Source organism: Kryptolebias marmoratus, linkage group LG21 (assembly GCF_001649575.2).
Source record: "Kryptolebias marmoratus isolate JLee-2015 linkage group LG21, ASM164957v2, whole genome shotgun sequence".
NCBI classification, from domain to species: domain Eukaryota; kingdom Metazoa; phylum Chordata; class Actinopteri; order Cyprinodontiformes; family Rivulidae; genus Kryptolebias; species Kryptolebias marmoratus.
The window spans coordinates 15,358,031-15,385,960 of NC_051450.1; the positions used below are offsets into that span (position 1 = coordinate 15,358,031).

At 41.0% G+C, this 27,930-nt stretch overlaps 1 protein-coding gene across 2 annotated transcripts; it reads right to left on the reverse strand.

Annotated features, from left to right (window-relative positions):
• nck1b (NCK adaptor protein 1b) lies at positions 1–27,459 on the reverse strand. 2 transcript variants are annotated; one of them, XM_017406677.3, is made up of 5 exons: positions 27,225–27,459; positions 13,787–13,837; positions 13,258–13,498; positions 3,620–4,374; positions 1–3,513 (listed from the first exon to the last, which is right to left on the reverse strand). In XM_017406677.3, the coding sequence occupies exons 3-5, from the start codon at positions 13,481–13,483 to the stop codon at positions 3,313–3,315; spliced, it is 1,182 nt and encodes a 393-aa protein (XP_017262166.1). In that variant the 5' UTR covers positions 13,484–13,498; positions 13,787–13,837; positions 27,225–27,459; the 3' UTR covers positions 1–3,312. The 2 variants fall into 2 exon arrangements, with proteins under 2 accessions (XP_017262166.1, XP_017262167.1); XM_017406678.3 differs by lacking the exons at positions 13,258–13,498; positions 13,787–13,837; positions 27,225–27,459 and adding an exon at positions 10,842–11,670.
• Between the last annotated feature and the right edge of the window lie 471 nt (positions 27,460–27,930).

Here is a 27,930-nt window from a genome sequence, read left to right on the forward strand (position 1 = left end):
GATCTTTTTATGCTTTTATTACAGCTTTTTCCAACACTCTAAAACATCTAAATTATAACACCTGAAGACGATCTCCCCTCCAATAAAAACAAAAACAAAACAGTATTAAGAACAAGACATTAACATTTTCACAGCACTGCCTTTTATCATTCCACAGCATGACTGTTCTCTTTACTCTCAAACGGGAAAAAAGAAAAGAAAAGAAAAAAAGAAGCTTTTTAAGACAAAGAACACCACAGAAATATAAGCAGCACGTAAAAAGCACCAGAATTAAAACATGGGCCACTTGTTAATATTATCAAGACATTTTAGGTGTATATTCAAGGTTTTCTCAGGCTTGTTCAGCAGACGGGGAACTTAAGTTTCCTGCAGCGCTGTAGTTTCTCCATCAGGACGAATAGTTTGATAAACGATCTCGATAATATCTTTCACATCCGACGTCTAGTTCTTGGATTTCTGTACAGCTACGAGGCTCTGCTCATGCAGCGACCTCTGTAACAAAAATGTATGCAGGGAGATATTGCAGTTTAGTTTCAATATCAAGTAAACTATTTAAGCATTTAAGATTTCTTTTTAATATTTAAGTGGCTAAACTGCACAAGTGAAGTCTTAGATACAGACAAAGTGATATCCTTAGAAAGTTTCCTCACATCCAACATGTAATATTGTTACTTGAGGTGCTCATACATAAGATTTGGGGTTACGTTTCGGACTGATAACACTGGCACATTTTCTTAAAATGTACACGTAGGCATTCACTGTTCATCCAAGAGGTTATACTCGATGAAGTCAGCTGTGATAAGGTCACTTGAAAACGAAACGGAAACTTAAAAACGGCGGACAGAAAAGGCCGCGCCATCTTTCAGCCCGACGTCAGATCGAGCGCTTCATCAGGGAAACGCACTTTCCTACAAGGATGTGCTCGCACGGAAATCGCTCGGCCGATGCACATGCAAAGCTTTACCCAAAGCCTGGGTCATGAGAGACGTGGGAGGGACGCGGGAGGAAGAAAACAAAAAGAGAGGACACTAAAGCTTTGGTTGCCAGAGAGCTGTGAAGGCACATTAAAATCTTCTAAATCCTTTCAGGGGGCCAATTGCGTTGGCATTTTTTTCCACTTTAATGCTGTGTAAAACTGGAAATCGGGGAAAATATCTCCAAGAAAGAAACAAAATAAAAAGTTTGCTGATGATCATTACTGCAGATCAACAGTCTCGCATTATCCGTCTGCAAAGTGGCAATCCTACAGCAGCTAATGAATTAAGAGGATTCTGGTTGCTGAAAACAGGAACTAATGGCCTCTGCAAATTGAAATGCTAATTAATGGTTAAACTAGTAATAGACTTTGAACCCCTCCCAAAAAAAAAGCAGCATTTCCCATCACCGTCAGCTTCGTTCCTAAAACCTTCGCCCGCTGTGAACAAAAGGGTAAAGTTAGCTTTTATCCCATCGTAATTCATGCAGAAAGTGTTTCACTGATTGTATTTTATCTTTTCTACTTTCATGAAGGGTTCAGTCAATCACCTGGGTCATGGAGGGGAAAATAAAGAAGGTTTATGCTGATGTTCTGTCTCCTTTGTGGCAAGATTGATTTTTCATTTATTTATTTTTGCCGTGCTTGTATTCCCTGGACCTTAAAGTGCTGTCAAAGTACTCCCATCTGAAATCTTCCATCAGCTCGTCTGGGCGTGGTAGTCCAGATACTCGGAGAGCATTTTTCCCTTTCCGCTCTCTTTTTGCACGCGGGTCCGCTCGGCCACAGCTGGAAAAGCCATCATCGCAGGCATCGTGATTATCATCCTCCTCCTCTTCCTCCTCCTGCTGGAGTGGCTCCCCGCCAACGCTGCAGCAGCTCTGATTGCTGCCATTCACCATTCAGTCCTCTTCCAGTCAAAAAGGCCCGTCCACTTGAGACCTGTCCTGTAAATATGAACCATGTGCGCTGCTGAAAACTTTTACATGCCCTGTGTTCTCACTTAACTGCAAATTTAGGAAAACAAACAGGATTTATGGGAGCCTTCCCGTGCCCGAATATCAAACAAAAGCATCTCAGACTGCCTCTTTTTTTTTTTTTTTTTACATCAGTGCTTAGCCGTAAAGAATAGTTTGTTTTTTTTTAATCCTTTGTGCCTGCTTAGAAGGGTGTATACTTGTTGATGTATATACTTTGCAACAGCGTAAACCCGACCCTTAGGTGACCCTCGTCTCCTCCGTTCCCTCCAGTAATCACTAATTCAGGAGCGGTGACATCATCCCCTGAACTGCCTGGACTGGCCCTCAACTTCCCCTCCGAGCTCCAGAGAACTTGCTGCTTTTAACATTTCCCCCACTCTCACTTGACCACCCTCCATCCTGAAAGCTGTCCCCTAAAAAAGGAACAAAAAACAAAAAAATAAAAGTACTTCATGGCTCCTTACACGACGCACAGATAGACCCCAATCGTGTCTACGGGACGTTAACGCCTCTTCTGGAAGATACGATGTTGGTGCGAGGTTATGGAATTCAGAGCTTCTGCCGTCTGTGCCACCTCAGCTTCCAAACATTCACATGATGTGGATACAGCAATATGTGAGACAAGCAGTCCTGTTGTATAAAAGGAAAGCTGACTGTTATAGTTTGATTTTGCACAAGAAAAAAAAAAAAGAAAAGAAAAGATGCACAGTGTAATATTTCAATTTCAACAACATTAATCCTAGCAGAAATATGAATAAATATCATGTTTGGTCACTTAATATTTATCTGTGATTAGCAGAGGTTGCAGATTAGGGTCCACGACCGTGTAGAAAGCTTTAAAACACAAAACGTAAGCTGAAATGTTGACCTGCAGACATGTTTCCGAACGTGCTAACGTCTAAAAAGAATACCTCAATCATGTTGTGTGGTGTAATTAGACAAAAAAAAAAAAATAATCACATTTTTAAAAGAAACTTAAAAAAAAAGATTATATATTATCAAAAGAAAACTAAATGAAACTAATAGATATCATGGTGAAATACAAGACCTAACACGTGGATAATTTAAAATGTGACCAAGAGGTCCTGTAGTCAAACTCTCAGGGGTCCATAGTCTTTAGTCTCCCACCTTCATGTCTCTCCTAGGCGTCCCCCCCCCCCCCCAGCCTCCTCTTGGAATGCTCACAAAGTGGCCATTTAAGTCATGTTGATGTGTTAAGCATGTTAGTGTGTGTGTGTTCTGGCATAACAAGTATCTGTGTTATATATGTAAGCCACTGATGTGAAAGGGTGTGTGTGTGTGTGTGTGTGTGTGTGTGTGTGTGTGTGTGTGTGTGTGTGTGTTTAAGAGGGAGGTGGATCAAGAGGCAGCCAGGGCCTTGATCAGGTACAGTTTGTCTCCCTGCTCGCTGGTGAAGATGGGAGCCTTTTTGTAGTGTTCGACTAGCTCTTCCATAGAGCTGAATTTGCGCTGTCCGATGCAGTAAAGGCTCTCCTTCAGCTGAACTTTGAAATGCTTGTTCTTGCTCTGTGCCTTCAGGGAGATGGAGAAGTCATTTGGCTAAAAAGGAAGAGGAAAAGTTAGACGTTAGCGGCGGCATTTTACGGCAGCTACAGACTCGGGCTGCGATAAACGGTCGCTGCAGGAGCAGGTCTTCGTGACTCACCGATGACTCGCTGTCTCGGATGAGGAAGTCTCCCTCCGTGCCTCGCTGATTTAGGGCCACCTCCGCCTGGTGTCGGGTCACCTTTCCGTAGTACCACTCCTTCCCCGCGAAGCGCCCACTTCCCGAGGGCGAGATGTAGTCGCAGTCAGGTGTAGGCGGCCCGGCCAGTCCTGCTGTGGATTTGTGGGAGCTGGAGTCCAGCACATTGACGTAGTTCTTGGGCACCAAGCCCAGCTGTCCGTCCGCTTTACGGCACTTCCACCACTCCGGGTCGTTCTCGGGCTTCTCCACGACTTCCATCACCTCTCCCTTATCGAAAGTCAGTTCCTCGTCGTTGGTCGTGTTGAACGGGTAGAGCGCCTGGACTGTGTGCAGCACTCTGTTTCCGTTAGTGGTGCTGTTCACCACCGAGGCGAGCTTCTCCGTCAGCGATCCGGTCGGGTCCCCGAGCCCGCTCATGCCCCCTCCCCCCACCGTCCCCACCACATCCTCCGTCACGTAGTTGGACGGGAACCAGCCGGACCGTCCGTTGTAGCTGCCGCGCCACCAGCCGTCGCTGCACTTCTCCATCACCACCACCTGCGTGCCCTTCACCAGAGACAGCTCGTCCTCCCGCTCCGCCGTGTAGCTGAACTTGACCAGAGCGGGCACGTTGAGGTCGTACAGCCGCTCCCCGTTGTCTGTGCTCAGATCGGTTTCGGCGTTGGAGGCGGCATCTCTCATCCCACCCTTTCTGCTCTTCACCTTCCCAATTCCTAAAGAGAGCAAACCAAGGAGAAGTGTTAAGGACTCCACAGCTGACATGTACTCTAAAATTAAGTGAAGTGAGTCAGACGGCAGCTGGCGACCTGAATGAGCAGGCGCGAATGGCAATTAAAACTAAAGTCAGAGGTTTTGTAACACAAGTCCTCTTAGAGTCATATTCACATTTTTCCCCAATGATGTGGGATGAGTCTCAACAGAAGAAAGAAAATATAAAATTACTGTTCAAAACACCTGAAATGCTGAGAAAAGAAAACATGGACTAATATTTCGTATTATAAGCCATGCCAAAATACAAGGAGGGACAACATTTCACCCTTTTTCCACAAACCCCCCACACTCCAAAGCACAATACGTTGTTGAGGATTAGATCAGGGTGCTGAGGAAACTCAAACAGTGTTGGCGTGTTTGGGATTAAAAACCAAGTGGGACGACAACTTGTTCTGACACAGACCTACAAATCCAGTGGAAACTAAAAAAGAAATATTGAGTCATTTTCTTTGTGTACTCCAAACCTAACAATGAAAACAGTTACCAACAGTTGCCTTGTACTCTGTGGGACAAAACAAAAAAAAGGTTCTGTGGCATTTCATTGTTGCTAATCACATTGCACTAATCAGCCTGACTGCTCTGACACCTGAGGCCTTGTGTGCACGGCGGCATTAGGTTCCTGCCAAAGCCATCTAGTGTTCATTCTTCTCCTGATTCTGGACGAACTCTGAACTCCCACTTAGCTTCTAAATCTCAACGCCCTCAAGCACCCCACCAAGCTGACCGTTTCACTTCAGAATAATGCGGAGATGACTGAAAACTTGTTTCAGGATTTTATCAACCGTGGAATATCGAAAGACTAGGAGGTGGATTGGTTGATCAGTAGGCCAATTATTTAAGCAGAATTTTGCCATTTTAAAAGAATATTCGACCATGCCAGAGCATACCAAACAATAAAAACAAAACAAAACTCCTGTGTCAATGCGTTTTCTGCTACAAAAGTGCAGGAGTACCTTTTTCCAGCTCAAAACCAGCAGATCCCAAAGGAAATAAACCATTATTTTAGCTAACTTTGTGCTTTACTTTTATTCTTTACTAATTAAATGTGTTTACAGTCTGTGGTTCCAAGCCAAGTCATTGTCTCAAAGACATCACTAGTGGCCTGTATAGTCTTAAGGACTTTCAGATACAAACAGCAGGGTGTCTATAAGACTACACTGCATTTTTTAAACCACTTAAAATCAAAGTCATTCTAATCAATTGGTACTAAGCTCTGTGCTGTTCTTACTATAGACAAATCAACGGCCCAAATTTCTTAAATCACCTTTTCCCCCAAGTTTTAGGGCATTCTAATGTAAATGCATAATAAACTTCTATTTTGGGGCCAAAACCAATCTAATCAACTTTAAAAATCAGCAATGGGTTATTTTAAAAAAAAAAAAAAAACACAATCGGCTGATCGCTACAAAAGACTTGCAGCGATTATCTGCATTTCCATTCTGTTTAAAAGCAACATGTCAATTACAAACCATTTCATAAACGACGACTTGCAAATGGGAATTCTTTTCATTTGTGCCGAATCTACATCTTGAAACTGCACAGGACCTTTCGAACCTGACACGATCTCGAAACAGTAAAAGGAAATCACCCAGAACAAGTTCTGGGTGGTGTGGCCTTGATGCCAAACCCTTGTGGTCTAAGTCCAACTGGACAAGAATTTCCACTTGGCAGTCTAGCATGCTAAGAGTTGTAGAAAATGTGCGTAGCCAGCAGTAAAACGAAGTGCTAAGGTCATCACTTGTTTCCAACTTTTCAGGTGACCTAAAAGCAGCTTTAATTTTTCCATTTGTGGTGTCTGGGTATTACCATACTGCAATCAGTGTGTGGTCTAACTGATGATGTCAAATAAATAAATAAATAAATAAATAAATAAATAAAACTAAGAGCAACCAGGCGGAACAGTGAACAGATTTAAACCGAGACTCTATTTCTGATTACGTTTGCAAGGCTATTGCTTGCGCAGTCAAAAGACAGCTGGGTGAAATTATACAGTGAGGCAGGGTGGAGTCTCCAGGACAGCGCTGGGAGGACGGTGGACGTGTTTGTTATCCGAGTGGGGAACATGGATGTGCTCCACCACAGATAGGCTGTTACTGAAAGGTGCCTCTGACTCAAGGAGCGCAGACAAATTTCACGGTAGAGCCGAGAGTCCAACGTCAAATTGCTTCCAGGTAGACCCTGTTATTAGTCACACCACTGTGCATAACTGCAGACTCCAGACAGGGTGTTAAGAGCTGATGTCTGTAGACGGAGGTTAGGGATTGCGCACATGCTAGTTAGACATCTTTGCAAAAGCGCCAACTCAAAAGAGACTCAAAACAACGTAGATATTGAAGGAAAAAATGACACACTTTGCAAAAAAACTTTAAAGAACACAGTGCGTCCCCAATCTGCCTCACAATTTCTCCTCTTTTTGGAGCTGGAATATCTGCCCACACTTTCCAGGCCTCCCTCGTCAAGCAGAAATGTATCACTCTGCTTCAGTGGTTTAAAATGTGCAAGCATGGCAGACAAATGCTAGATCAACATATCTGAAATAAAACAGTAGAAAACGCTGATCATGCAGGTGCAAACTCCATGGTGGGTCCTGGCCCGGTTGGAAATAACTTGGTGCATTCCAAACAAAGGTTAGATGTCGTTTCTGAATAAAGAGCAGTATATTTTAGCTCCAAATGAGAAACAAAGAGATGGAGTTTATATTTTATCTCTTGGTAGGTAAAACCCTTATCGGCATACATGTCAGGGGTTTTCAGATGCTGCTGTTGGCCACGGTCACATGAACACTTTGCATTAAAAAAGCAGAGCCACAGCATTTGACTAGATGCTCGATATGCAACACGGTAAGAATGGGAAGCTTGGATTTGCCTGCGCAGCTTCAAATAAATAAGATACGAGGGCTGTTATTGAGGGCAACTGCTTCTCTGGAGGCCCATCTATCATTCTGTTGTGGGTTAATCATGAGAATTCACTTGGTTTTTCGTGTGGGAGTGTCGTACGTTTGAGCTTCTTTTTGCAGTTTTACCAAAGATAGCATCTTTTTTCACATGAAACTCTCAGAATGGAAATGTGTTTCCAGAGGAGGGCACAGGTGCAGCATGCTCAGGTGACAGCAACTGATTTTGACAAGCACGTCCTTTATGTTCAGGCTGTGTAAAACATAAATGTGCCAACTTTTCCGAGGTCCTCGAACCAGCAGAAATCTTACTTTTGTGCCCAAAAAGATAACAGAATTTAGCAAATTTGAATAAAGCGTATAAAGATGGGCCGTTGTCTAGTTAAGGTCAACTCCTGAACTGGACTGAAGCTGGTTAATTTAATTCTATAGCAACAAAACCTATATGAGGGCAAGAAGGAATATTCTAGTGAAAATAAAATATACACTTTTTGTGTAAGAAAACTTTGTTGTGGAAACAAAATTACTTTAAAAACTAGTAAATGGCTGGCAAGTACCATTTGACAGAAAGAAAATAAATAAGGGCAGAAGATGGACAATAAAAATCTAAAAATAACCCTCCCTTTCTGCATCTGATGTTAGTCCTAAATGCTGCCAACTAGATGAACCTTGTGCACACACACGCACGTTGGGACTTTCAGCTTCCCCTAAAAACCACAACCCTTGCTGCTGCAGTGCTGCAAGCAGGGAAAACCTTATGACGGAAATGAACAAATACTGTGTGTGCTAAGCTTCTCTTGTATAACGTCACACGTCTTTTCCTGCGTTTTTCCTGAGAGATGGTCGCGAGGGAAGGAAATTGCACAAAAATCAGATGGCAGTAATCACTGCAAACAATGACGAGGAGCATATGTTAAACTCCTCCGAGATGAAGGGTGCTTTTTCTGTTTATAGATGATGTACGCTAGCATGGGGAGTTTGTTCGTCTACCAGTGACATACAGGAATGAGTTTTGTTTTTAAACTCTGGCCTGCCTACGCTGGCTGGCTGTCCATTGTCTGCCAGGACCCTTTCGACCCCTCGGTTTCCCTCCATTCCAGGGCTTTTCCTCTGTGGACGACAACACCCCGCGTCAGACTGTCTGATAATGCTTTTACATCCCCTTTGCTTTGAGACACATTTTTTTCCTTGTCGTCAGTTCAGTGCGAAACAGCCTGCCAGCTATTTTGTAATAAGTTATCATCATATCCTACGTCGCAATTCTAGCCAAGTTGCTTAAATTATGATGTAGCAATGCTCATCGTCTGGAGTCAGGCGCTCAGGAAGTGCTCTGTATGTTGATAGCAACTTATACCCTGACAACAATTGGTCTTGTGACAGGTAATAGAAAAGAGCAACCCTCAGCTACACGGTTTGGAATGAGACATGCACATTAAATGTAATGACAGCATGTTGGGTCAGAAACGGCGCGACTCAATCAAAGGGGAGGCAAAGCGCTCGGGAGTGAGTCGGTGTTTTGGTGGCCGGGGCTGCCTCTTAAAGACCAAAAGCTTCGATCCAGCAGCAAACGTGGTTGATGGATACGCAGGAAACGTGCAGAGCTCTTTCAACTTTGGTCGGCGGAGACATCAAAAGCGGGCAGCCATCGATCTCTGCGACAGAACAGAGTTCACGAGAAGTGCAGCTGTATTAGCTCTGTACAGCAGAGATACAGTCAGGAGCAACAGCATGCTCTGAGTAAAGCAAATATACCAGAAACTTATTGATCGAGTAGTATCAGTGTTCACAATACCAAACCTTACAGATTCTGAGGCCAAATGACATGTTCAGGTTTATCTTGATCAACAACTCTGAACTGACATGTTCCTTTCTAACACAAAGCCATTAAATAACAATAATAATAATAATAATAATAATAATAATAATAATAATTTACTGAATTCAGCTAATGGCTAAAACTATTCTGAGAAAGATTGAAAATTTGGGTTGTTGCCAATATCAAGTTTAAATGTACCTGTACAGCCCAAGTCTATAATATTCTCTAACAACGTGTTTACAGCTCTGGATACTGTTCAACAAGCCCAGACCACTACTCACTTCCCCTGATGGGAAGAGGAGACAAGAAAACAAAGAGCAGTGAACAGCTTGAAAACCGAAACACAGCTTAGACTTATTTGACATCAGCAAGCCTCCCACTAATCTCTTATTGTAACTCTGATTACTTCTTTTGCTTATTTGGCAAGGAAACAGGCCTGAACGGTTCGGAGTAGACAAACAGGAATTGGGAGTGAGGGAGTAAAAGGAGAAAGACCAACAAGCAGTCCGTAAGCCATGATTCAAACTTCCTTCTAACTTCCTCTCTGGCTTGCACTTCTCCGAAGCTCGGAGAGAAATGTGGCTCAAATTAGAGTTCGGGGAGGCTGAGAAACAGGAAAACAGAGGGAGGGGAGAAAGAGAGAGAGAGAGACGGAGGAACCACCAGCTCTCAGTTTACACAAGCCAAATGTTTGTTAGCTCATCTCGATCTCCTTTGCCTCTCCTTTGACTACAAGCAGGCCGGTCAGCGGCATGCAGACTCGCGAGCAGCAAACACAAAGCCAAGAGATACCACTCAGCGGCTACAAGGTGAGATTACAGCAAGGGTGTGTGCCAACAGGCTTGTGAAAAAAAGTGTGTCAGTGTGGCGGTGAAGTATCCATGAGCCGCAGAGCTTCACGAGGAAAGGAAATTCCTCTGATAAGCAAGAAAGGTGCAGAAGATGGGAACTCGGGTCCCATCAATCATCGAGAACCCCCTTCCTCCTTTTAACACAATGACTACAGTGTTCTACATGAAAACCCTGCGTCCCTTCAACTGTAGCTCATGACCGGCAGTGGGGTGTGTGTAAGGGAAGAGGGGGGGGAACCCCTTCTAGAATGAGTGAGCTTGCCCTGAGGGTAGCCCAGAAATAAAATTAAAAAAAAAAACACAGGCACTGGTTATGTCTTGAGATATTCCTGAACAGAGTAGAGAGGAAGGGTCTTCAACAAGACACCAAAGCAAACTCACTAAAGCAAATGTTGGAAAATGAAAAAATAAAATCTTGGATTTTGGTGTGTGTATGTGTTTTAAAGAGAGAGAGAGAGAGAGACAAAAAGCTTGCTGAGGCAATTACAGGCTTCAGCTTAGCAGAAGGCTTTTCAAAAGCATATCCACCCAGTCTTTGCAGCCGCTCACACACAGACGCAGCCTCAAAAGCTGTTAAGACACTCACAGACGCTTTTTGTCAGAAACAACATGTTAGCACAAAAATGTGTTCCTTCCTGCTCCGGTTTTGACACAATTGGTTAACTTGACAGTGAAGTTGCTATACGACCAAAGAAAAACTCTTTTTTCCTCTTTCAAAGGAAAAAACAATTCTTCGTGGTAAAGAAAAAGAAAAAGCCTCAAAGTTTAGAGAGAAGATTTTCAGAGGATTGGAAAACACCAAACAGGTCAAAACTACTTTAAGCAGCCACTGAAAAGTTAAAAACTCACGAAAGAAATGTTTGAATAGGTTAGCCATGTCCATTTTGGGCTCGCTGTCGCTCCCCCCCTCTCTGTCTCGCCAGCTCTCTTCCCACTGCAGCTGTAGAGTTATTCCATGTGAACACCCAGAGAGCTGGGAGGACTGCAGAGAAGGGCAGCCCACTCTGTGACCATGTGGTCAGGGGTTAGCCAATCAGGATGCAGGGTAAAGAGGCCTCCAGTCCAGCTCTGGAAGGCAGACTACAGAGGCCTCATGGAGAGAAGAAGAAGACGTAGAAGAAGAGGGAGGGGGTGAAACTTAAGAGTCAGAAAGAAAGGAAATAAAAGAAGAGCAGTATTTGAAAAGCAAACAGGCCATTTTCTTAACATGTATGAGAATATTATCATTAATAAAAGGGGCGAGTGCTAAGAGAGAAAAAAAAAGGGTATTTGTGGGGATGTAGCAATGGCTCTGAGTCAGTGAGTGCTCAGTGTCACATGACAGCAATTGTTTGTAGAGACATGCTCATAACTTTGCAACAAACCCAGGAAACATGAGTCCTCCAACACAGAAACACACTCCAACAATAAAACAGCCTTTTGTCAGACACGCCATACTCTTACACATTCTTCCAAACTGTAAAACTACTTCACACCCAACGACAAAAACACCCATAAAACACACATTTTTTCCCCCATCACAACATTAAAGAGTCTTCTTACCTTCCCCACTTGTCAATACAAAAAGAACAAAACCATAAATCAGGGATTGTAGCTGTTTGTGTCCGTCAGGAAGAAAGCAGCAATTTGATCAATGGATGCAGTGAGAGTCTATCTATTCGCATACATACATATATAAACACACACACGCACAGATATGTATACTGCTTATACTAATTTAAGTTGTAGAACAAAAAAAAAAAAAGACAAAAAATGCTGTATTTTTACATTAAAATAATCCTATTTCTGTATATAATTTCTGTGTACACAAAACTGCTGAAATATTACTGAATTCTACAGTAACAGCAAGCGTGCACACAGACACACAGCACTTTACAGCAAACAGGAAGACACAATTCACATGTCCAAGAGATAAATGCTCAGCAAACCCTGTAGCGTGAGATACAGTTATAAACTGATGACACGTTTCTGTTGGGGAGTACCAAGAACATCCTCAATTTTTTTTTGTCTGCAGGGAAAAAAAAAAAAAAAAAAAAAGCGCTACTTTAGCGCCTATGGCTTCCTCCTACAGATCGCCTTGTTGTGGTGCGCATCATTTTCACCGCATCAGTTAAAAAACAGAAGACCTGAGGCCACCTTTTCTGTCGGTCTATAAGTGCGGCGTGATATTCTACTTTTGCCAGGACAAACTGAAACACATGGACGCCTAATTAAAATCGGATGTGGATAAAACGCTGCGACAAAGATTAATGTGTTAACAACGACAGCCTGAGGTCCCTCCTATTAGTTTGCGTTTACATTTTTCAGGATACAGCCTAATGAGAACTGGCCAAACGAGTACACCAACCAAACCATGACATCTGTGATTAATATGAAGAGCCCCTGCAGAGTAAAGTGTACCACACTAAAGGTAAAGCTCTAATTATTTCTTTTATGTGTTTTTTTTATTTTAAACTGCAAAACCACAGGCAGATCTAACGCCACGTTATCTGCGCTCCATGTGCGTATCACAAATTACCATGAATATCTGTCATCAAGAAGAGTTATGCAGAGACAAGCAGTAACCTTGGCATGATTGCAGAAAACCGGAAGTTATACGAAGCTTTTGGCAGATAGAAATGGTCAGAAATATTACCACAGTACAGAGACAAAACAAGGCCAGTTACTATAAAAAAAGTAACTGTTGTGTTTCCTTGCACAGATATTTGGATTTGTGGGCAGACAAAAGCATATCTAAGAACATATCTATACATATAAATCAACTATCCAAGTTGAAAATGTCTAAAAACAACTTCCTTACCTGTGTAAATGATTGGATAAAAGAATCAGAAAACACCCTCAGATATAGAAGTCTCAATCTAAGTGCAGGGTGAGAAGAAAGTAGCTGTTTGCATTTTAACCAATCAGACATCAGAATAGTAGCTTCCTTTTGCAGATATTGTCACGTAATACATTATATAATCACTGTAATGTGGTCAAAATCAGAACAAGAGTCGGCCTAGATAAAATCTATCTTAGAAAAAAAAAAAAAACTTCATATGGAGGCACAGGCCATGTCAGCCTACAGACAAAATCCTTAAAGAGACTGAAAATATTTAGAGTACTAAAGGTTATGTTGGTAAACTAGAATATGATATTCATAAAAATAAACAAGATAATTGGAAGAATTTAAGCCAAAATGGCTAAAGATGATTACTTATCGGCCCCCTGGAGAAATCAACGCTAACAAAACTTAGAAAACAATATTTGGTTTTGTTTGTTTTACCAAGAGTGTCTTTCAGATTCTTGACAATAGAAGCCTTCCTTGCACTATTTTTCCTCTCCACGTAGTTGGACGGTACAAAGCCAGTTTTGTTGGTGGCGTTCCGGACCCTCCACCACGACTTGGAGTCGTCAAGTAGCCAGAGGCGCTCGTTTTTCTTGATGTCCAACTCCTGGTCCTGCTGGGCCATGTAGTCGAACTTGGCGATGACAATCACCTCTTCGGTCATCTTGCACTAGGTAAACTGATAAAGAGACACTTCAGAATGAACGTTAAAGTGTTTTATTACACTGAAAACACCGGTGTTCTTTTATGGGCAGAATTATAAGCAACACATAGATTTTTGTGGTTGTTTGCACTTGTATGTAGCAGCTATTAGCTTGTAAATCTAGTCAGAAATAAAATCTTACTCTACATTGATAATTCAAAAAGCTCACATGTTCGTAACCCTCCATGCACATTTCACTCTTTAAAATGTAGATGACAAATTTCAAGCTAAATTTAGAAATTGTCAGTAGATAAACAGTCATACCTGTTCTGCATCAAAGCTGAAAACTTCACAGGCTCTGGAGCTTATGCTGATCTGGAAGGAGGAGAGACAACAGAGAATCACAAATCAGCTCAAAGATTGTATTTGTCTGGTTTTAACAAAGCTGTCAATATAACACTGTTTTTTTTGGGTGTATAATCATGCCAAAAAGGTGTGGACAGAAATATCTAAATATAACGCAGCTACGTGTGAATTCTGCAGACGTTCCAGCCCCCATTTCCACAATTTAGTCTTCTCAGACAGAATTTCCCTCCACCAATTGTATTCTTGAAATAACAGATACATTGATTTGTTTTTTTTCTCTTCAGTCTTCCAACACCAACAGCTGTCAGAAAACAAAACTAATCTTTTGGAATCTCTATTCTTTCTAAATTTCCACAGGGGGGATGATTTCCTATGAGGAGCAGCACAGCGATTGTTTGCGTTGGCTATGAAACATAAACCAGGAGGATGGCAAAGATTACTCTAATGAGGGAAGTATAGTTTGTGTCAGCAATGAGGCTACATCATGAACTGGAAATCTCTCACCGGGTCCTAATGATGTAGGATGCTGTATTAAATTTAGCCCTGGCCTAGAAAGACGCTTATTTAAGCAGCCTTTGCAAATGGAGTGCATGTACGAACTGGATTACAAATGATCAGGGCTCTATTGCCTTCAGTGTCAGACATCCTAATATCTAAATTTATGGTTTTACAGATCTATGAACCACTGTGAAAGTTTGTTCGTGATAAACAATAATCACATTCACAACGACGAGTCTTATGACTCGGAGAGCCACTGAGACAGTCGAGTTATGCTTAGCGTAACGCTGCAGATACTTGGGTCAGCACTGAAGGAGTGAGGGGCTACTGAAGTGGCTGTTGAGCTGCTCTGATGTCATGGGAGTGGATGAAGTTTCACCTTTCCCCCCCTCCCGGCTGACTTCAGGGACCAGACACTGACTTCATTGATAGGGAGCTCTTGGTTTTTATTTGGAGCAGCAGTAGTGTCTAGGTTTCAGTCACAGCTGGCCTTGAGATGGGCACAGAACCTGATCTTAGGCAAACATGAACAGAGGCAACCGAGCGTGATTAACCAAAGAAAAGAAAAAGTTTTTTTGTTGTAGAAAAGGTCCAGATGTCAAGTAGAATCTTTCCAAGAAATTAAAAAAAAAAAAGTTTGAAAATGTTATTTCACAGTTGGGCAAGTTTAGTCTCAGCTGTGACAAAGATATAAAAAAAGCTCCCTGAAATTTACAGAACTTGTCTTACATTAAATAAAATAAACAAGGGAGGTGGGACATATGGGTGTACACTGTGGTTTAATCTTATGGCATGTTATTGCCTGCTTCTTTTCCATCAATAATTACATTAGTGAACACTGGAAGACATACAAGGGAGCGGCACACAAAAACAAAGAGCTGATTTACTCTCCTCGAGTGCCTCGTTCACGCAGACAAAAGCAACAATCTCTCCACTCCCTGGGCTGGACTAAATAGCTGCTTGCCAAGGAGCCAGACAAGAGTGTATATGTGCTCCATCTCCCTTTACGACATCCCTCCCTAACTGTCGTTTTTCCACTTTACACTTTTCCAACCATTTCACGCTAGGATCATCCGTGGAGGGCTTTTCCTTTCTAAACAAGCTCACGTTTTCAGACTGAACTCTGTATCCTTGGCTCACCGTTTTCAACCATCTTAAATCTAAAGGTGGCTGAGCACAAAGTGCACGTCAATGTCACAGTGACTTACGACGGTGCAGATGTGAGGGGAGATCAAACAGTAGGTTGACAGATGCTCTGAGGTAATCGCGCAGCTGCGGACTGAGCCAAGGCTAGTCGTCACACCAAAGCACTAAATTCCAGGTTAGACAGGTCAAACTGCTCCAATAGGATCACATTCGTGTTCAAAATGAATCACCGTTTACCCCAATACCAAGCAGAATCAACAAGTAAGGGTAAACTGAAACCAGCATCATATTATCATCTCATCTGGAGTACAGTAACTTTAGACTACAGTAACTTTAGACTGTTTTTGTGCCACCATTTGTTTTGATTTGAACCTTTGACACATAAAGCAATCCCTTCTAAAGTAACCTAAAGGTGCAAATGCTGTCTTTGAAGGGACACCAGTATAAAATGTTTGATAATCTTGTCAGAAAAATTATTTACCAACCTAATGTATTGTAAGACTTGAAATCAAATCAAATGTTTTAAGGATATGTAGAACTAAATTATGAAATTATGCTCCCAAACAACAGTCTATTATTCATAATAAAAAATAACAAATGTAATGAGTTATGTTTTTCAAATAGCCAGTGACTTTTAAAATGAGTTTAAACAATATGCAAGACAACCTCTATGAATATTAATGAGGACACCCAGAACGCATGTGACATTAGAGAAGTTGTCAAAATAACATGACTTTGAAAAGCGCAGGGTTTTGCAAGCTTATTGTACCGTGATTTAAAGCCATGTCATGAAACTATTTTGCAATATTGAAGCAAAAACGAGCCTCTCCTAAAGCTGCCTCTGGTCATTTATAAACACACCAATCAAGCCAGCTGTGTCCTTTGACAACAGGGATTACACAAATAATGGCATTGTGGAACCCATAGGAGGCACGGAGTATAACTCAACAACACTGGCATGTAGCTCTTTTGGAAATAGATCAATTAAACTGGTCAATATTGGCCATTTTTAAAAAAAAAAAAAAAAAAGATTGTCAGTTAGTCGTGCCTGTGCATACTTTGTCAATTACAAAGTAGGAAAACAGAGATGCAGCAGCAGATGCTGCATCTTTGTTCGGCAATAGAAAAAAATAAGTGTTGGTCAACATCTAAGCACTATGCATCCAACGTGCCAGATATCTAAATCCTATGGATGGATGTTCGCACAAACTGCCATTACCACATCACAGCATCAAGATGCAATGTCTCTGTCACAACTGTCACAACAGCGGACTTAACCCCCCCCTGCTGATTACCACCTTAAGTAATGTTTGGTGATATTGGTCAGCAAAAGTGTAATGGTTCTTTTTAGGCCCATGCAATTTAAAAATCCATTTGTTTTTAAAATGGCAAATTTTAAAAGTGCCACACACCATTTGTTTAAAAGTTGGTAATATTTACTTAAAAGCCTCTGAGCAGCACAGAATAGTGGTACTTGTTACTTACAAAAGGAATTCGATAAAAATTGATAAAGTAAACTAAGAGCAAGCTCAGAGACAAAAAAAATATTAAAAAATTAACATGTGATTCAGGTGCATCAATGTTTTCCAACACCTTGTCTGATAAGTTTTTTTTCCTCCCTTTCTTATTTTGATGCGTACCACTAAGCCTATGAGCATTTAGCAGATTCACTACGATGACTAAATTTAAGATTATATGGTAGAAAGCTGCAGCATGAGCAAAAAAAAAAAAAAAAAACTACAATTAGAAGCAGATACCTGTCATTTTTTTTAAAACTGCTACAAAGGGCTTTGAATTTAGCAGAGTATAAGCTCTCTGACTGTCGCTCTAGTTTTGTTGCCAGTCTGATTAATAATTTAGAACAACAAACCAAATATTCAGAATACAAAATAAACCCACATTTATGATATATTACAGTTAAAAAACATCTAATGATTTGTGCAGAAAGCAGCCTAAGTTAAATACTTTTTTCTCCCCCAAACATGATAAAATCTCAGTATCTTTTGTTTAAACTACAAAGGCCTGTTGCAACATAAAATAAGAGTAAAACTATACGTTTCACACATGACAGACTGAACTAGAAAATGGACATGACTACGCATATTACCACAAGACAAAACAGGAATACACTATAGGAATATGCATCTGTGGCATGAAAAGTCAAGCGATACTCAGGGATGTAAACAATGAAGTAGCAGGTAGTATCTTGTCTATTGTTCTAGCAGTAGCATGGAGAAGTGACCAGTCAATGTTAGTTTGGTCCTGTTCTCAAGAATACAAACACTATTTCCCATTAAATCTACATCACATTGAATGTTTACATTTTAACAATAAATTTGGACATGCTTGCTTGATTCTATAAACTAAAATCTACAACTGCATGTCACTGGTGTATAAGAGATGCACGGTGCAACTTTTTCAGTTTTTTAGTTATCATTAAAAAAAAAGGAGTTCACCACATCCTGCTGTCTCTACAGCTGCTGCCATAACCTCATGTGTTTCTGCATATGGGGAAGAAAAAAAAAACGAGTTGAGATCTAGTCAAAGAGCGCACCTAGTGGCCTGTGTGGTAATTCAGCGTCAATAGGATGCTACTTAAATGCAAGCGTGAGAGACGGAAAATAAAACTGTTGGTGCATTTACCACTGGCGTGACATGTTTGTTGTAAGCATTAGGTCACATCAGGTGGATATAGTACAGATTAAACAACAGAACAAATATGGATCCTCGTTTCTCCTCACGATGAGAACAAATGGTGTCATTCTGCTCAGCAGGACTGCTGAGGCACTGAGACGGCAACAGCATGAGCTCACAGAGGCAGACAGGGTAACCTAATCCCTGTGACAGCCTGCTAAAATCACAGGGCTCTGCTGCCTTCTGGAATGTGCTCTGTATTCTAGCTGCTAACTCAGCCCCTCTGGCAGCGCGGCACTTCCTCCAACTTGCACCAAAACTAGCATTTTAGCCACAAGAAGTCAGGTCTGCATCGCATGCACGTTTCAATGGGCTGAAGAGCTCGTGCTCTTTTCCACACTGAGCCACATCAGCTAATAGCCCATGAGACCGACTTTCATCCCCGCTGTCCGAGATTCTCCCAAAACAAAACAGCAAAGGGTCATGGGAGACTTGGCAGGCCAGCTGTGAGACAGGAAGTGTGGACACAAGGGTGACCGGATGATGGGAAAGTGATGCTATCTGACAGAGTGCAGGCTCGACCCCTGAGCTGAGGAGAGTTCAGATAACTTATCATTGTGTTGATGTGTGTAATATACCTTGTCAAAGAGATGAGACGTGCCATCCAGGACTAGTTTAAACTTTAACACCAGCATAGCTGAGAGATAAAATCATTCATTAGAAAACTGTACTGATTCAGGATCATTAACTAAACATATAGGCTGAACTCATGACTGTGTGAAAGCGGTTGGTTATCCACCCCTCGGGATCACCCTCCGCAGCTGGGAAAAGCCTAAAATAGTTTGTGGCTCACGTCCTTTGAGAACTGCCAGATTTACTCTCATTGCAGCAACCAACAGCGAAGGTTTCAAGCTTTCTTGTAGACCCGCTTTACATCAAATGGCTTCCTCTTCACTCTAAACAAATCTGTGAAGCAGACACAGCGACCACAATTTGAAAGGTGTCACTTAACAAAAAATGACAAGAAATCACAAAGTAGCCAAGCTGTATTTGTATAATAGCTCATCCAAGTCAGAAAGTACCTCTCACTAAATTCAACACTAAAAAAAAAATAAAAAAAAAATCACAAGACACTTGAGGAAAATTTATAAACAGAAGTGACTCTGAAGTGCTTTCACTTCCCCTTTTCACTTTACACTTCATTACAGCTCCAAATTCCCCAGTCTGGTTGTTACAGTCTAGCCAGCAGAGGTGAACAGCTTTGCTTTCTTTATGTCTGAAAGACAGGTTGAGATGCCAAACAATACAACAGTTTGGGGTGGGTTATCGAAATAAAAATGCATTTATTCAACCATAGCAAGGATCATAACAACATGAACTGCTCAGTTATGTCAGCCTTCCTACCACACATGACATAACGGTTGACCGAGCTCTCAGTTTCTTTCGCTGCATGCTGGTTAAACCTTCTTATTAATGCAAACACTAAGAACTAGAAGACAAACATTCCCTCTCTCATACCTGAGCTATGACTCAGATGAGAGCAACACTTCGGGAACACTTGGCTATACTTTGTTTATCCATAAATGTGAAAAACCAGTCGAATTGTCAGAAAATCTGTTGCATTTTAATTTTTAAATGCTACCTATGCTATGAATAAAGCAACCAACAATCTGGAATCATAACTTTCCATCTCTGTAACAGTGAAAACTGATTTCCAGCGTGTGTTTTTAAGGAAGAAACTCGATGATCAAAGCGCTGGACATCCAAATATACCGAATAAATTTATCAGATTAAACACAGCACAAAAACAGGATACATCAATATCAAATCTATTAGCAGTTAAAAAAGGTATTGCTACAAACAAAAGCTGACTGCTGAAGTTGAAATATAAAACCTCTACATCACCGCTCCTTTCAAAACAATAAAAAAAACACCTCATTGATTAGAAGAACAATTCTAGATGATGAACCAATCCAGTGAAAAAAAAAAGCTTAGACACATTTGACAAATCGCACTCACAGGGTCTCTTTACGTGGGTGTCTGCTAAAAAAAAAAGCAGCACACATTTATTAAACCAGTGATCCGTATCAGCTCTAAAAAGCCTGCTCAAAGCATCCTTATCATTTATTCACGCATCCTCCAAGAAGCCCACACTTTTCCAGGAGTGGCTCAACATAGACATCGTAACTCATAAATCATTTGCAGAAATAACTTAAATGTAAGCCAGACAAAAACATAATCTAATCACAAGGGCAGCGATATATTAGAAGTGAAATATATAGAGACTTTCAGATGACTTGAGGAGCTTAGTTTAGACAGAATTATTCATTCTATAAAAACAGTCTGCAGGGAATATGAATATAAACAGCAAAGATTGGTCCTTGAGTGTCAACCACTATTTGAAATTAGTTTCAATGCATCAAAAACTAGAGAAGAAATACGAAGAGAGAACTAAGACGGGGCGATGTAAAGAACTGGAAGGACTCGTAAATAAGCTACAAAGTGAATGCTACTCTTTTTTTTCCCCAGACTTGTTCAATTGCTTGTCAACACAAATACCTAATCAGCCAAACGCATGGCAGCAACTCCATTCTTTTAGGCATGTAGATGTGACGAAGACTTGGTGAAGTTCAAACTGGGTATCAGAATGGGGAAGAAAGGGGATTTAAGTGACTTTGACTGTGGCGTGGTTGTTGGTGTCACACAGGTTGGTCTGAGTATTTCAGAAACGGCTGATCTACTGGGATTATTACACGTAATTATCTCTAGGGTTTAAACTGAACGATCATAATAAGAGAAAGTATCCAGTGAGTGGCATTTGTGTGCAAAAAGCCTCATCAGTGTCAAAGGTCAGAGGAGAATAGGCAGATTGGTTCGAGATGACAGAAAGACAACAGCAGCTCAAATAACCACTTGTTGAAGACAAAGGTCTGCAAAAAAAAAAAAAAAAACATCTCTGAACACAACATGTTCAACCTTGAAACAGGCGGGCTCCAGCAGGAGAAGACCACACCGGGTGACACTTCTATCAGCTAAGAACAGGAAATTGAGGCTACAATTCACATAGGCTCCCCAAAAATTGGACAATAAGAAACTGGGAAAAACACTGGCTGGTCATTCACTGGCCTCCAACGGTCTCCATCCAATCGAGCCCCTTTTGGGTTCTGGTGGAACGGGAGATTCACATCATGGATGTGCATCCGATAAACCTGCAACAACTGTGATGCTAACATGTCAACATGGACCAGAATCTCTGAGAAATGTTTCCTACATCTTGTTGAATCTATGCCATGAAGAATTAAATGGCAGATTGGGTCCAACCTGGTACAAGGTGTGCCTAATAAAGTGGCAGGTGAGTGTAGCTAACCATTTTACTAGGAATATGTATAACTGGATATTGTAAGGTATTTAAATTGAAAATACATTAATCTTTAATTACAGTGTCTTATTAAGAGCTGCTCCTGCTGAAAAATGCTACTTGTCTATTTGAAAACAGATGTCTACCTGTGCATAATACCTCTATGAAAGAAAAGACTTATTTCTTTGGACCCCACCTAGATCATTAGCCCACGCATTTTTATCCACACCCAGAGGTTGACAGATCTTGTCTTGGGTGGTCTGCCTAGAACGACCAATGACAGCAAAACCCAAGATATTCTGGATTAAGTCTAAAGAAAAATAAATCTTCAGCTTCCCTAACAAACTCTGAAAGCGCCAGGAGGTTTCAAAATCATTAATCCAAGTTTATATAAATGCAGCAGAAGGATTTCCAATATCACGTACTACAGTGCCTTAAAGCCATTTGAGGTTTGGTTTTGTACACTTTCACCTAATGGTGGTATTAAAGAATCAGAGAGAGAAATGGTGCACATCAAATCTAAAGTGCCCAGGTGATGGATTTTAGCTGCAGGCTTTTGTGAGGGGGGGGGATAAATAAAAAGGTTACCAACCTACTGATGCTCTTACAATGGGACTAAACAAAGACTGCTTGGCACAAATGTCCAATGGAGTTGCATGACGGAGCGTGTGCGCAAGCATTTTGAGAGCAATAAGTTTTTTAGGTTGCGTCCTGAAGCCACAAACAATGTCAGCTCTGCACAAATCAGCATATACGAGATCTCCGATAGGACACGGACAAGAAAGCGAACATTTTTCCCCAGAAAACCCCTCACTGCTCTGGTGCACAACAGACACCCTACACAAATTTCTAACAACAAGAAGACTGTTCTTCATCAAAACTGGCTTTTTTAGAATGCCAACTAAAAAGAGTACAATACACAGCCTCATGTTGGGTTAAATAAAGCCAACATTTCTATGGTAACTTCATCACTGCGTACGTGAATTAGTGGCAGACTACATCTAATATCCTTCTAAAGGATCAGCCTAAAGCAAATTTTAATATGATGGTCAAATATTTTAAACAAACAACAATTCTTAAATCAAAAAGTATTTCACAAACATTAAAAAAAAGATTGAAGAAGCTTGCAACAGATTTTTCAACTGACTTGTTTACTAACATCAGACCACTTATTAAAATCTGACTAGATGTTTAAAACACTTATGTGGCAGAAAATATGTCAGGCTTTAAAAATATTTGCGATTTTGCTCATTAATCTACAGCTTTCATTTCCTGAGTAAAAAAATTCAGAATAAAAAGTATTCGTCTTGAACATTTTACATATTGTGATATAAGCTGAATCATCAAATGAGCTGTGCTACAAAAAAAAAAAAAAAAAAGTATATTGTGGTTTTTAGTGAAATACTAAGCTAAAAAAATTCATGAATGTCAGTGTTTCAACATACTCTCTTATGGTAACTGAGGCACATTTCTGAAAAGACATTATGAAAACGTTTCTCTTTTTAAAGTTCCAAATACACACCAGGATCAATTATAACATGATGGTTGCAGTTTCACAAGTGCTCACATCCCCATTTTTAGACTGCCAAACCCAGTGAAAGAACCCCCCCCCCCCAAACCCTAATGAACTCAAAAAAAAAAAAAAAAATCACATAACCGAAAGTGCACACTTCTTTTTACTTTGGAAGAGGAAGTCTTATCACTAACTCCAAATGAAAATATATAGCAAATATCTCAACCACATGCAAACCAACGGTGTGAGGTTTTGCAGAAGTGGTGAGATTAAACATGAGCAGAACGTAGGGTTTGATGACTTTGCTTTGGTATGTATTTAAAGCTGAATCGTGTCAGATCAAGAATGCCTTTTTTGTTTCCAGACAGAAGGCAGTACACAGTAAATAGTGACATTTTCAGTTAATATTTACCAGCGATAACACTGATAACAGCACTACTGATTTGCATTCAATCTGCTATCAAACATTTTAGATTCTTTCTTACATTTCTGCTCTCATGTCCTGCATTTTAAATTCCTACTCTTATTTCAATGTGACATTTTTTCTGTTATCAAAACAGAAATAGTATTACAGAAAGTAACAAAACAACTGATTAATGCATCGTTTTACAAAATGTGAGACAAAGTGAGAGTTCACACTGATGTGGCTGTTCAGGACTGAGACGCAGTTTAACCGAAACGTCTCCACATTTAACACTGGTTGCTTTTCTGAAAACGTAACCAGAAAGCAGTAAGAACGATAAGGAGAAGTACTCTAGGAGGAGTCTGCAGCTCAGCTTGTTAGTATGGAGGGAAGTCGATGGCCAAGCTATGTTGGGATTAGGAAATGTTTCGACACAAACAAGGAAAAATTACAGCATCAGATGCTAAACATCATGCCTTATCTTTAAAATAATTCAGATATTAATTCAAAGGCTGGTATATAGACTGGCGCTATGATGAAGTTAAGGAACAAACATCAAAACCTGGACGTCTGCGGAGCATTTCAGCAAACGGAAAGAAAGTTTACTCCTGACTGTTTAACCAAACCAACACGCATGAGCAGTCACTAGAAAACGTCAACAAAAAAAGAAAAAAACATATTGCAAGAAAGAAGAAACGAAAGAGGACACCTTATGCAATACGAAGATTAGGGGGATTACATGTGATCAGTAAATTATAGAAGACCAGAAATCCCCATTTCTCCATTTCACTGGGAGCCTATATGGACTGGATTTATAGGGTTGTCGTTTATTGAGGAAAATTTCGGGCCACATTAGTTTTCTGGCTATTACGACATGCACAGTTGGTATTTTTCCTCTCGGTTGCGGGGACAGATTTGGCTGCTGCAGGCCAATGGCAGCACACAGACAGGCACGGGGGAAGCAGCAAGGGCAGGATCTTCTATAAAAAGAGATCATTATACCACATCCATAAGGGTTTTCTGTCATAAAACGCACACAATGAAGCTTGTTAGAAAGCGCGGGAGTCAACAGGAGCTGCAAATATGACACAGCTGAACTAAACACGCTACGATCAGCCTCCAGAGGTGAGCTGTAGTTCAAAAGTAAACCTCAATTATTCATGTAAACTGGCAGCTGACAGATGAGTAGCAGCTATTTTTGTACATGAAATATATAAACGAAAAAACTTGTGCCTTCAAGCATTCAGTGCTTACAAGCGTGACTTCGCCTCCACGCCGCCGGTTAACTGCGACAATGCAGAGGTGGTAAACCACTTTGCCATTTCTGGAGCTTTGCATTTGCTTATTGTACAGCAATAATCAGCGTAAAGTAGAGACGTGCCATTTCTGAAGAGGTCAGCTGTTACTTTCAAGTGGTATGTTGCTGCTTTAGGACGGTATGTGGCTGCACATTTCAATTCAGTGGCGTTGAATGGTCGGTTGCATGAATTTGTTACAAATTAAAAGGACTAGCTTTCCTTGAATGAAGGCATATTGCTCACCTACTATCTTGTGATGAGATCATTTATAGCAGTTTTGCTCAAACCTTATAAATGACATTATGCACAATCTAATGCAATGTTGAGAGACCTTCTGTGATCCGTTAGTGCCTGAAGCACGTGTTGAGGATGACTCACAGCTACTAACACGCCCAATCGTAGCACAATATCTGTAAAATCTGTCATTTTTTTTGTTGGCCAAGGTCAGTCAGCTGCGACAGCCGTCTTGACCCCAAAAGTTAATGAGTTGTAGATCCTCATCTAACGATTACTTCCTGACAGCTTCCAGCTCGTGTGTTAGTGCTCAGAGTTTAAATTTCAGATCAATATCAGTAAAATTGTCAGAACTATACATCTTTTGTGGTTTCTAAGGTTGTAATTGGAGGTCTACATCAAATAAATAAAAAAATAAATTCTGCAAGTTTCATTAAATTTTGCTGAACGATTCACAAGATATTTTGCAAATGCTACAGGCAAACTAGCACACACACAGACAAAGACAAGGGCAAAAATAACCCACTTCCCACCATCTTTCTTTGTATTTAAATCAGGCTGTTGCATCACTGTTGTGTGATTCTTTATATAGAAAGAAGTGTGAAATTGCAGGTTTTGGTTTGATGACTCAAGCCAACTCGATTAAACGGTTTAGTTCTGTGGGAAAATACAGCTGACAAAATACGTGTACAGTTGAAACTTTCCCCTCAGCGATAATTAGAAAATGTACAATTTAGTTAACGTTTTAAAGTACTTCAGTTTAAATCACACGAATTGTACTTAAGCAGCACAAAAGTGACAGTCTGAACGCAAAGAAAGATTTGACAATCAAGCGGTTTGTGCCACTGAAAAGTTGCCTGTAGCATTTAAAAACAAGTGAATACCATCTCAGGACAGCAACTCTCCGCAGCAGAGTCAACATTCAGCTACACCATTACATTTTAGAGCATCACGACGTTGGTATACGCAGTGGCATACCATCCCAGAGCAATGCATCCCGAAACACCTACAGTCCTTTGGGAACTTTGCGTCTCTGTGTCTTTTTTGTGACTCCCACAAAAAAAACACTGCTAAGCAGCACGTCCTCTCCCAGAAATCTTTCCGATGACAACCCCAGAAGATGTTTGGAAACGGTACTCGCCCGTGTCCTTTTCCAGATACGGCCAAACACATCTCGTCAAATTAGTCGTAAGCTGACACGGGCGAATACAACCTGACGATAACGGTGCAGGGTGTTGAGTATGTTTTCTTAAAAGGCTACGGAAACAAAAGCAACAGGAGCTTGCCAACTATTATTCAGCCGCATTGTGCTCCTGAAGGATGACATTTAGTGTGGCTTGGGCTGTGTTAAATGAAAACAACGTCAGGAGATAAACGGGGTGTATAACACTTTCCCATTTTAGCCCACAAAACAGAAATGGTTTCTAAATAAGCACTGGTACTGGCCTCATTTGGAGGATGTGGCCATGTATTGAACCATCTTTTGGTTTCAGACACGTTCAGAGTAATAATTCTGTAATCTCCATCCTATCTGCAGATTTTCTACACCTCACATCATTGTAAACAAGGTATTTTTGGGGACTTCAACACTGCTGATCAGCCCAAACATGAGCAGTATTTGTTGACATCATCTGGGGAGGGAAAACTGTTCGAGTCGTTGTTTTCAATGGCAGCTAACTGTTAAATAAATGAACAAACAAAAAAGTAAAACCAAGAAGAGGTATATGCTGAAGGAAGAACATTTTTTCGTATCACAACCAGGCATTGATGAATCAGTGCAGGACGCAGGAGCACAAGAAGTGGGGGAAACACGAAAATGGTCGTGAATGCACCAAAATGTGGCACAACTCTATATAGAGCTCTGGTGTTTTCACGCCATTGCGGTTCCAATTAAAGACATCATCTCCATTTTCAGTTTCAGACAGAAACGCGTGGAACAAAGCGCCAAACGCGAGGTTTAATTTCACGTAAACTAAGTTATCCATCTTCTAACTTGAAGCCTGACAGCGCGTCACGCCGCCCAACTTGGCTAACGTTAACCACCCGTCTATGAAAATACACCAATAAATAAATTAAAAAAAAAAAAATACTAAATGAGCAAATATCTCGGGTTAAAAGGCGAACTAACACCTAGCCCGCTCGGTGACGGTTTTTGGTCTCGGTTAGCTGTAAGCCCGTGTGAGCTTCACTGGGGGGAGAAGCAGCTAGTTCATCCCTCCGGGAGAGCCGTTAGAGCGGCGGCGGCGGCGGCGGAGCGGGGGCAGCCTGGACCAGCAGCCAGCCGGATTCTGTTCAGTCATGCCACGTCTTACCTGACTGATGATGGCCACCTCTTCTTCTTTTTTTCCCCTGATAAATCTCCTGCTGGAAATTATTTAGGCGCCGAAGCGTCTGGAAGAAGATGCGGAGAATTCCTAGCTAGCCAGCAGCTTCTTTTCTTTTTTCCCCCCCCAAGGCAAAGGGCTAGCTTAGCTGATTAAACACCGCCGTGCCCCGTTGGAATAGCATTTCTACATCGGAACATGTCACTAGCACTGCCAGGCTAACTGGCTGCAGAGACACTGGAGCTCCGTCCCACCCACGTGCTAAATACTCTTTTCTGATTGGCTCAGGGAGAATTCCCATTTCTTTTGATTGGACACGGCTACTCTCAGTCAAATACACTGCAGCTGTTGCTGTTCTACATTCCTACAAAATATAGTTTGCCTTAAAAAAAATGCTATCACTTATGTAAAATAAACTTGTGTCAACATTTACAAAACAGCATTTTTATCAGTTTCCCTATTGCACTAATAAGATTGCTTATAAAGTGATTTGTCCAAAAGAAATGTGCTGGACATGATGCTCATGTTCTGTATAATTTTGTGAATGTAAAACTGTTCTGCATAATGTATGCACAGCAAAAGTCAAATGTTGCAGCACATTAAAGCAAACATCGACACAAAATAATATATTTAAATTAAAGAAACCGTTACCAAACTGAATTTTCTTTTATTATCCAGGATAATATCATAATTT

Excerpts from the sequence above, each read along its gene's own strand:
- nck1b (XM_017406677.3), bottom strand. The coding sequence starts at position 13,483 with ATGACCGAAGAGGTGATTGTCATCGCCAAGTTCGACTACATGGCCCAG. Across the intron at positions 4,375-13,257 it reads GAATCTGAAAGACACTCTTG|GAATTGGGAAGGTGAAGAGC; the intron begins GTAAAACAAACA and ends TGCTCTCTTTAG. Across the intron at positions 3,514-3,619 it reads TCCGAGACAGCGAGTCATCG|CCAAATGACTTCTCCATCTC; the intron begins GTGAGTCACGAA and ends CTTCCTTTTTAG.